This window comes from Lottia gigantea, assembly GCF_000327385.1.
Source record: "Lottia gigantea unplaced genomic scaffold LOTGIsca_194, whole genome shotgun sequence".
Lineage (NCBI taxonomy): Eukaryota > Metazoa > Mollusca > Gastropoda > Lottiidae > Lottia > Lottia gigantea.
Genome location: NW_008708376.1, coordinates 91,816 through 103,439, shown reverse-complemented (window position 1 = coordinate 103,439; position 11,624 = coordinate 91,816). Strand labels below are relative to the sequence as shown.

General features: G+C 32.5%; 1 protein-coding gene across 1 annotated transcript; it reads right to left on the bottom strand.

The window, feature by feature from the left end:
- Positions 1-1,659: 1,659 nt before the first annotated feature.
- On the bottom strand, positions 1,660-8,649 carry LOTGIDRAFT_239114 (hypothetical protein). Its single transcript, XM_009052989.1, has 5 exons — positions 8,611-8,649; positions 7,464-7,657; positions 4,398-4,570; positions 2,329-2,465; positions 1,660-2,084 (listed from the first exon to the last, which is right to left on the bottom strand). The coding sequence occupies exons 1-5, from the start codon at positions 8,627-8,629 to the stop codon at positions 1,876-1,878; spliced, it is 732 nt and encodes a 243-aa protein (XP_009051237.1). The 5' UTR covers positions 8,630-8,649; the 3' UTR covers positions 1,660-1,875.
- Between the last annotated feature and the right edge of the window lie 2,975 nt (positions 8,650-11,624).

Below are 11,624 nucleotides of genomic sequence, written 5' to 3'. Positions count from 1 at the left end.
TGATATTGTAATACTCATAAAAATAATCAAAAAACATTTTACTTCACTCAGACTTCAAACCCAGCGATGAAGACTGACCAGCCTGACTGGTCGGCAAGAAACCGGGTACTTTTATCCAATTTAGACTTTCATTTTGATTTGAATATTCTTACCGACATCAAATGCTCATAGGAAACTACTAATGGTTCTTATATAGAAATAACACACACTAACATAGTTCACAACCATTTTGAATCTCTCCCTCGACTTAATAAGTCATATTTTTTTTTAAAAGGCTACACTGTTTCAACAACGCCTTCAAATGACATTTACAGGTTTTAAAATGTAAGACTTTGTTGAAATATTGTAGTTTTTTTTAAAGAAATATGACTTATTTAATCGAAGAAGTTATTATCAATGGCTGTAAACTACGGTTGTGTTAGATGGTGATGAGAACATAGTCTCATGAAAGCACTGGCCAAGGTCACAAAGTAAAGATTTATGATAAAACAAGGTACTAGTTAAAGGAAGTGTGTGTTATTTCTATGTAAGAACCATGTATAGTTTCGATGATCAAAGTTGACAGTCTTCAACAACTTCCGCCCATACGAGAAAGTCACGTGGGGTCAAGGTTTTTTAGGTTTATTTTGTTTAAATCGGGTCAAAAATTTGAATTGTTTTACCTTCCATGCTGTTAGTTACCATGGCAATGAGTTGTCATTGATATTCAAATTAAGAATACACCAACATTATATTCTATATCATTAGATGTATGACTGATATCAACTACATAGCTCATATACATCTGTTTACAAAATATGCTAAAATTTAAAGGGGTCGCAGGGAAAGTAGGAACGAGGGTTGGCATTGCCACCTTAAAAATTCTGACAAGCAACCAATTTCAATACTGCAACAAAATACCATTGCCCCACTGGATATATTATTTCCCCTTGAACAATCGAGTCTGGCTACTGGCCTTGGGGGTCTCCATATCAGTTATGGTCTTCTTTTATTGAAAAAAGCCTATTCACATTCTAAACAATGGTTTACTTGTTTAATTAACTGCTTATGAAAGCAACAGAACACCACACAAGACAACATAATACGACCAGACTCAATCAGGCAACGAAATCAATTAACGTCGACTATTTGATATTAGTTAATAAACGTCTTCATTGATTATCGTTCACTAATTGACATTAGTGTACCTCGCCTTATTTCCGTAACTTGACGTCGACTTTTTGACGTGGACTAACCGAAGTAAGTTCCGTCGACTAATTGACGTAAGTGCGCATCGACTTATGAATGTTAGTTGATGTCAATTTATTAGCTGAAATAGACAGTTGACGTCGACTTTTTGACGTTATTTGACGTGGTCATATTGACCTTTGTTGACGTCGACTTATATAGACGTAGGTTGACGTCGACATATTGGCGTAAGTTGGTGTCAACGTAGTGACGGGCTACAATTTACGTATTCTTGAAACGATCTTAGCGTTAGGATATCGTAGAATCAATGTTAAGAACATATATAAGAACATACGACATCCTAGCGCTAAGATCGTTTCGAAAATACACTTGGTCTCAATCTTACGGCGATCGCAAGCTTTGTGAAACCGGCCCCTGGTCTACATTATTTTACTTTATCAACTGATAGAGCTCAATAGCATATATCAAAACTACCAGCTAGAAATTTATTCTGATTTTTTTTTTAAATATTCACATGATCATCTACATGATCAAAACTTAATGTGTCCTAAACACAAATGTCATCAACATGCCTGGTGTGATCATTCTGGTGTTCGCAGTTGATTAAATCGGTAACACTGTTTTTTTGTAAACGAACATGAAGAGAAGGTGAGAACCCAGGGTTTAATTAAGTCTAGATAAACACTGTTATTGATCAGGAGAAGACTGGTCTGATTGTCTGATATACTGTTCTAGATTTCTCACTAGGTTCGATTGATGACTGTTTAATAATGAATATGTTTTGGAAGCACCTTGGCCTAATAACGATACCAACTGTCCACGCTGTGTTTCCAGATCAGTTTGTGCCAGTCGTACGGCATCTTCATGTGATAATATATGATCATCTGTTAATATACCTGCAAGAATACAAAATAATCGTTTCATATTGAAAATAAAAAGGTCTTTTCTCTCACAAAAACTAAGGTGGGTTTATTTCTTTCTACTTACTTCGCTTTCGGAAAGATTATGCCCCACGTGGTTTCACAAAACAGTTTAGAAGTCGGCTTTCCCCTGCTTTGTAGTTAAGCAAACTGGAGACTATTAGTGTAACAGAGTGATGGTGAGATGATAAATATCTTGTAAATAAAGATTTATACCAACCCATAACAACTAGATGATTTACTTTCTTCAACAGAGTCATAGCTTCTTTTATACGCACGTCTGAACTGAGTATATACACACTGGACCCCACTAACAACGGCAACAGGTTCTCTCTTCTAGTTCCTGTTATAGCTCGCCTAAAATATAATATCATTAGTAAAGTTAGTGTCTAGAATAGAATATCATTAGTAAAGTTAGTGTCTAGAATAGAATATCAGTAGTAAAGTTAGTGTCTAGAATAGAATATCAGTAGTAAAGTTAGTGTCTAGAATAGAATATCAGTAGTAAAGTTAGTGTCTAGAATAGAATATCAGTAGTAAAGTTAGTGTCTATAATAGAATATCAGTAGTAAAGTCAGTGTCTAGAATAGAATATCAGTAGTAATGTTAGTGTCTAGAATAGAATATCAGTAGTAAAGTCAGTGTCTAGAATAGAATATCAGTAGTAAAGTTAGTGTCTAGAATAGAATATCAGTAGTAAAGTTAGTGTCTAGAATAGAATATCAGTAGTAAAGTTAGTGTCTAGAATAGAATATCAGTAGTAAAGTTAGTGTATAGAATAGAATATCAGTAGTAAAGTCAGTGTCTAGAATAGAATATCAGTAGTAAAGTCAGTGTCTAGAATAGAATATCAGTAGTAATGTTAGTGTCTAGAATAGAATATCAGTAGTAATGTTAGTGTCTAGAATAGAATATCAGTAGTAAAGTTAGTGTCTAGAATAGAATATCAGTAGTAATGTTAGTGTCTAGAATAGAATATCAGTAGTAAAGTTAGTGTCTAGAATAGAATATCAGTAGTAAAGTTAGTGTCTAGAATAGAATATCAGTAGTATAGTTAGTGTCTAGAATAGAATATCAGTAATAATGTTAGTGTCTAGAATAGAATATCAGTAGTAAAGTTAGTGTCTAGAATAGAATATCAGTAGTAAAGTTAGTGTCTAGAATAGAATATCAGTAATAATGTTAGTGTCTAGAATAGAATATCAGTAGTAAAGTTAGTGTCTAGAATAGAATATCAGTAGTATAGTTAGTGTCTAGAATAGAATATCAGTAGTAAAGTTAGTGTCTATAATAGAATATCAGTAGTAAAGTTAGTGTCTAGAATAGAATATCAGTAGTAAAGTTAGTGTCTAGAATAGAATATCAGTAGTAAAGTTAGTGTCTAGAATAGAATATCAGTAGTAAAGTTAGTGTCTAGAATATAATATCATTAGTAAAGTTAGTGTCTAGAATATAATATTATTAGTAAAGTTAGTGTCTAGAATAGAATATCAGTAGTAAAGTTAGTGTCTAGAATAGAATATCAGTAGTAAAGTTAGTGTATAGAATAGAATATCAGTAGTAAAGTTAGTGTCTAGAATAGAATATCAGTAGTAAAGTCAGTGTCTAGAATAGAATATCAGTAGTAATGTTAGTGTCTAGAATAGAATATCAGTAGTAAAGTTAGTGTCTAGAATAGAATATCAGTAGTAAAGTTAGTGTCTAGAATAGAATATCAGTAGTAAAGTTAGTGTCTAGAATAGAATATCAGTAGTAAAGTTAGTGTCTAGAATAGAATATCAGTAGTAAAGTTAGTGTCTAGAATAGAATATCAGTAGTAAAGTTAGTGTCTAGAATAGAATATCAGTAATAAAGTTAGTGTCTAGAATAGAATATCAGTAGTAAGTTAGTGTCTAGAATTTAAATGTTATATGAACAGAATGTAGAGATGTTCTAATAACTTAGAAAAATTCGGTTTTGTCTCATAATTAGCCAAATTACCAGCAGAATTCCAATGAGTGACCTATCAAGAAAGATCAAAAAGTCTTTTTTAGTTTATCCAGACTGTACATACATGTATATTCATGATTGGTTAAAACTCTTAATAATATGCAATAAGAATACAATGATATGATTAAGAAAACATGATAATTCATTAGAAACACCAAATAATCAAAAAGACTGCTTATTTTGACACTAAAAAATAAGGAAACCCATCTTTAATGGTTTTTGAAACTTCCTAATCTAAAAACTTTGTAATATAAGGGAGAACTTGTTTTGAGTCGTTTAAAAAACTTGGGAACAACTTACATCATAAGTTTATTATTGATTTTCACCATTATCATATCAATTCCACTGAATTTATTCTTAGTTTTATTATAATCTCTTAATAGACACGGCATGGACTGACAAATAATCACCATCTTATTCTGGTCTAAATCATTCTGACATGTTCTAAATAAGAACTCTTCATATTCATTCACCTGGAATTCATAATTTATAGAATTATATTATAATTGGTTAATTAAAAACTATTCACATAACAGTTGGTCAAGCTATCTACAGGTTTACTATCTATATACCGTAGATAGATAGATTTATATATCACTCTACAATTGATGTATTGAGCACTATTTTAACAGTGGTATTTCTATATCACTCTACAATTGATGTATTGAGCACTATTTTAACAGTGGTATTTCTATATCACTCTACAATTGATGTATTAAACACTATTTAAACAGTGGTATTTCTATATCGCTCTACAATTGATGTATTGAGCACTATTTTAACAGTGGTATTTCTATATCTCTCTACAATTGATGTATTGAGCACTATTTTAACAGTGATATTTCTATATCACTCTGCAATTGATGTATTAAACACTATTTAAACAGTGGTATTTCTATATCGCTCTACAATTGATGTATTGAGCACTATTTTAACAATGGTATATCTATATCTCTCTACAATTGATGTATTAAACACTATTTAAACAGTGGTATTTCTATATCGCTCTACAATTGATGTATTGAGCACCATTTTAACAGTGGTATTTCTATATCACTCTACAATTGATGTATTGAGCACTATTTTAACAGTGATATTTCTATATCGCTCTACAATTGATGTATTGAGCACCATTTTAACAGTGGTATTTCTATATCACTCTACAATTGATGTATTGAGCACTATTTTAACAGTGATATTTCTATATCACTCTACAATTGATATATTGAGCACTATTTTAACAGTGGTATTTCTATATAGCTATACAATTGATATATTGAGCACTATTTTAACAGTGGTATTTCTATATCGCTCTACAATTGATGTATTGAGCACTATTTTAACAGTGGTATTTCTATATAGCTCTACAATTGATGTATTGAGCACTATTTTAACAGTGGTATTTCTATATCACTCTACAATTGATGTATTGAGTACTATTTTAACAGTGGTATTTCTATATCACTCTACAATTGATATATTGAGCACTATTTTAATAGTGAACTGTTTTGTTTTTAGATAGATAGATAGATCTATTCAGTATTGAAACCAAGTAATCAATAGATACATCAATAGAATGGAATATATCTATTAGTATTAAATGGACAGTAATAAATAATATGATAAAATATACTTTCAAAACAATTAATATAATAAAATTCATTCATTGATAAAGAAGAATCAACAAGGTCATCGCTTTTTATAAATAGCTTTATAAGTTTTGTAAATTCATTTGTATTGGTTATTTCTAAAATCTATTCAGATTTTTAATTTTTTTCACCACAAAATCGAAGCAGTTTTTAGACAATTAAGATGTTTCACAAAATATATTCTATAAACCAGTGCATAATCACTCTTAAAGGGATTGTAAAGAGATTTTCTAGCCTTTTTATGTGTATCTGGGACACATTAGACTTCTATTTCAATTCTTCATCTAATGCCTGTGGTTCCTGCAATTCCAGAAAGAGTCACAGGACTCAGTTCCTGGCAGAGAATTCATAACTATCCTACTACCAGACCACAATAACATATAATAATATGTGTTATCTCCCCTAACAAGATGGCAGAATTTCTAACTATAAATTGATGACTCATTCACTTTTAGTTTCACCGTCCCCTTATATACTCTTCTTATATTGCTTCATTTTAAAAGTTTGATGAGTTGTATGATACTAAGTGCTATTTCTGGACTGACTTGATTTACCAAATTTTCTCCTGACTGTATTCAAAACAGACCATTTTATCATAAATAAGGATATTTAGCTCTCTACACAAATATCATACAACTCTTCCATTCCGTTTAAACTTAAATATATCCCAAACAGAAGTCACAGGTGTCCCAGATACACATAAAAAGGCTACAAAATCTCTTTACAGTCCATTTAAATCTTTTAGTAGGGTTTTACCACCCACTTTACTAAATAGTAGGCTATGCAGTGAGCAATGATGGAAAATTTTCCAAGACATAGACATTCCTTTAATGAGAGAACTTGCTCTTTGCATGACATTCAGCTTGCTATATAAAGTCTTTGCATGACATTTAGCTTGCTATATAAAGTCTTTGCATGACATTTAGCTTGCTATATAAAGTCTTTGCATGACATTTAGCTTGCTATATAAAGTCTTTGCATGACATTTAGCTTGCTATATAAAGTCTTTGCATGACATTTAGCTTGCTATATAAAGTCTTTGCATGACATTTAGCTTGCTATATAAAGTCTTTGCATGACATTTAGCTTGCTATATAAAGTCTTTGCATGACATTTAGCTTGCTATATAAAGTCTTTGCATGACATTTAGGTTGCTATATAAAGTCTTTGCATGACATTTAGCTTGCTATATAAAGTCTTTGCATGACATTTAGCTTGCTATATAAAGTCTTTGCATGACATTTAGCTTGCTATATAAAGTCTTTGCATGACATTTAGCTTGCTATATAATGTCTTTGCATGACATTTAGCTTGCTATATAAAGTCTTTGCATGACATTTGGCTTGCTATATAAAGTCTTTGCATGACATTTAGCTTGCTATATAAAGTCTTTGCATGACATTTAGCTTGCCATATAAAGTCTTTGCATGACATTTGGCTTGCTATATAAAGTCTTTGCATGACATTCAGCTTGCTATATAAAGTCTTTGCATGACATTTAGCTTGCCATATAAAGTCTTTGCATGACATTTGGCTTGCTATATAAAGTCTTTGCATGACATTTAGCTTGCTATATAAAGTCTTTGCATGACATTTAGCTTTCTATATAAAGTCTTTGCATGACATTTAGCTTGCTATATAAAGTCTTTGCATGACATTTAGCTTGCTATATAAAGTCTTTGCATGACATTTAGCTTGCCATATATAAATAAATTACCTCAAACTTTCTTTTAGGAACATAAAAAGTATTCTTTCTGGCACAGCGTTCAGCTACATCTACTTTCTTAGGTATAAGAATAGGTTCTGTCACAGCTTTTAAAATTCTTCGTGGCAGAATTTCTACTTTCGGTCTCTGAATATTCAATTTACTTCTACATCTGACTTGGTTAACATTTGGTATAAAACTCTTTCCTGTAATGATTTCAGTAAATTTAAAATATTAGTTTTACTGTCATTTGGTTTAATATTTACCAATTTCACTTATTGTTTAAAAGTTCTGGGACCTTGTTAAGTTCAAAATTGAAGGGCTGAAATTAAGAAGGTGTTTAAGTGCTACTTGTGAAATTTTCATTTCATTTTAGAGTAATTCCCCTTGAAATTCTCTAAATTTTGATATAATCATTGTGATGCTAATTTTATAAACAACTGTGATGTAAGCTTAACCTCCCAAAGTTTCCAATCTCCAATGAAAGAATGGGCTTGACACATTCTTGATCTCAGTTCTGGTTCCATGATAAATGAAAAATTAGATCTACCAGTCAACTCGTTGACAAAATCTTTATTTCAATCATTTTTGTAGACGAGTTGTCTTTTGGTTTATAGACGAGTTGAATTTTGGTTTGTAGACGAGTTGAATTTTGGTTTGTAGACGAAATGCCTTTTGTTTTGTAGACGAGTTGACTTTTGTTTTGTAGACGAGTTGACTTTTGTTTTGTTGACAAGTTGACTGAACCACAAATGAAACAGTGTTGGTTGATAATGCGTGCATATTTGATGATTTCAACACAAGGTAAGTTCACAATTGGATCATGTCTTATCGTATGTCAGTGATTTCGACTAGTTTCTAATAAGGCATTTGATTACCCTAATACATCTTAAATAGTATATTATTCAAGGCCTGTCAACAGTTGCGGTGCGTTTTTAAGACAAGAAAAGTGTTTAATGATGTCAAGGTATTAAACGGTGTGCTCATGGTTTGACATTGTGAAGTCAGCTAACTCATAATGTCAGGAAAATGCAAAAAAAGGTCAATTCCCAATCATCAAATAGTTTTCTCAATGTGGAGGGCTTGGGATCGGGAATAATCATCATAGATGGCTTCAAAATACATGTTTAAATGGCTTATTAATCAAATATAACACAACCTGTCCTAAACAGCGACATTTTCCTACTTTCGTTTCTTTAACACCACATTACTTCCGGTAAAAACAATACGGATTATACTTGGACTTAATACCTATTCCCAAATAGAGGACTGATTTTAGCATTTGAAGTAGATATTTTTAGCGGTCGCTAAAATAAACGAATATTTTCTCTTGCTACTACCATGCAGTGTGTAATGGGTGAAATTTGTCCGAGTGTGAAGCGACAATTCTGTTGTCTGTAGTGAGAATAAATGAATTGTCTATGAGCAAAGTAAAATAATTTTCCATTATTTTTATATTAATTTGAATATCAGAGTCAAAATCGTACTGTTAGTTGTTTGGAATGTCTTCGCGTTGATAAAAATTAGGCCTGAAATTTAGGATTGTGTTTCTTTCAAATGTAAACTAGAAATATATCAACGCAAATGTACTATTTTGAGGCTGATATTCCAATTCTCATAAAAAAAAATAGCTAGCAGATTGCTTCGTAGTGTACAATAACAGTTTTCTGTAGTCAGAATTGGACTAGAGCATACCAAACTATCGTGTCTAAATAGCTAGCAGATTGTTTGGTACAATGACAGTTTTCTGTAGTAGAATGGGACTAGAGCATACCAAACTATCTTGTCTAACTAGCTAGTAGATTGTTTGGTACAATGATAGTTTTCTGTAGTCAGAATGAGACTAGAGCATACCAAACTATCGCGTCTAACTAGCTAATAGATTGTTTGATACAATGATAGTTTTTTGTAGTCAGAATGAGACTAGAACATACCAAATTATCTTGTCTAACTAGCTAATAGATTGTTTGATACAGTGATAGTTTTCTGTAGTCAGAATGAGACTAGATCATACCAAACTATCGTGTCTAACTAGCTAGTAGATTGTTTGGTACAATGACAGTTTTCTGTAGTCAGAATCAGACTAGAGCATATCAAACTATCATGTCCAACTAGCTGGCAGATTGTTTGGTATAATGACAGTTTTATTTGGTCAGAATGAGACTAGAGTATACCAAACTATCGCGTCTAACTAGCTAATAGATTGTTTGATACAATGATAGTTTTCTGTAGTCAGAATGAGACTAGATCATACCAAACTATCGTGTCTAACTAGCGAGTAGATTGTTTGGTACAATGACAGTTTTATTTGGTCAGAATGAGACTAGAGCATATCAAACTATTGTATCTAACTAGCTAGCAGATTGTTTGGTATAATGACAGTTTTCTTTGGTCAGAATGAGACCTGAGTACACCAAACTATCCTGTCCAACTATCGAGTAGATTGTATGGTACAATGACAGTTTTCTGTAGTCAGAATTGGACTAGAGCATATCAAACTATCTTGTCTAACTAGCTAGCAGATTGTTTGGTATAATGACAGTTTTCTTTGGTCAGAATGAGACTTGAGTACACCAAACTATCCTGTCCAACTATCGAGTAGATTGTATGGTACAATGACAGTTTTCTGTGGTCAGAATTGGACTAGAGCATATCAAACTGTCTTGTCTAACTAGCTAGCAGATTGTTTGGTACAATGACAGTTTTCTTTAGTCAGAATGAGACTAGATCATACCAAACCATCGTATCTAACTAGCTAGCAGATTGTTTGGTACAATGACAGTTTTCTGTAGTCAGAATGAGACTAGAACATATCAAACTATCGTGTCTAACTAGCTAGTAGATTGATTGATACAATGATAGTTTTCTGTAGTCAGAATGTGACTAGAACATACCAAACTATCGTGTCTAACTAGCTAGTAGATTGCTTGGTACAATGACAGTTTTCTGTAGTCAGAATTGGACTAGATTATACCAAACTATCGTGTCTAACTAGCTAGTAGATTGTTTGGTATAATGACAGTTTTCTTTGGTCAGAATGAGACTAGATCATACCAAACTATCGTGTCTAACTAGCTAGTAGATAGTTTGGTACAGTGACAGTTTTCTGTGGTCAGAATGAGACTAGAGTTTACCAAACCATCGTATCTGACTAGCTAGCAGATTGTTTGGTACAATGATAGTTTTCTGTAGTCAGAATGAGACTAGAGCATACCAAACCATCGTATCTAACTAGCTAGCAGATTGTTTGGTACAATGATAGTTTTCTGTAGTCAGAATGAGACTAGAGCATACCAAACCATCGTATCTAACTAGCTAGCAGATTGTTTGGTACAATGATAGTTTGCTGTGGTCAGAATGAGACTAGATCATACCAAACTATTGTATCTAACTAGCTAGTAGATTGTTTGGTATAATGACAGTTTTCTTTGGTCAGAATGAGACTAGAGCATACCAAACTATCATATTTAACTAGCTAGCAGATTGTTTGGTACAATGACAGTTTTCTGTAGTCAGAATGAGACTAGAACATATCAAACTATCGTGTCTAACTAGCTAGTAGATTGATTGATACAATGATAGTTTTCTGTAGTCAGAATTGGACTAGATTATACCAAACTATCGTGTCTAACTAGCTAGTAGATTGTTTGGTACAATGACAGTTTTCTTTGATCAGAATGAGACTAGATCATACCAAACTATCGTGTCTAACTAGCTAGTAGATAGTTTGGTACAGTGACAGTTTTCTGCAGTCAGAATGAGACTAGATCATACCAAACTATCGTGTCTAACTAGCTAGTAGATAGTTTGGTACAGTGACAGTTTTCTGTGGTCAGAATGAGACTAGAGCATACCAAACCATCGTATCTAACTAGCTAGCAGATTGTTTGGTACAATGATAGTTTTCTGTGGTCAGAATGAGACTAGAGCATACCAAACCATCGTATCTAACTAGCTAGCAGATTGTTTGGTACAATGACAGTTTTCTGTAGTCAGAATGAGACTAGAGCATACCAAACCATCGTATCTAACTAGCTAGCAGATTGTTTGGTACAATGATAGTTTGCTGTGGTCAGAATGAGACTAGAGCATACCAAACTATCGTATCTAACTAGCTAGCAGATTGTTTGGTACAATGATAGTTTTCTGTGGTCAGAATGAGACTAGAGCATA

Bases quoted from the DNA above. Each gene is read 5' to 3' on its own strand.
- LOTGIDRAFT_239114 (XM_009052989.1), bottom strand. The intron at 2,466-4,397 runs GTAAGTTGTTCC...ATTATATTTTAG, and splicing joins ATCAATAATAAACTTATGAT to GCGAGCTATAACAGGAACTA. The intron at 2,085-2,328 runs GTTGGTATAAAT...GTATTCTTGCAG, and splicing joins AAATCATCTAGTTGTTATGG to GTATATTAACAGATGATCAT.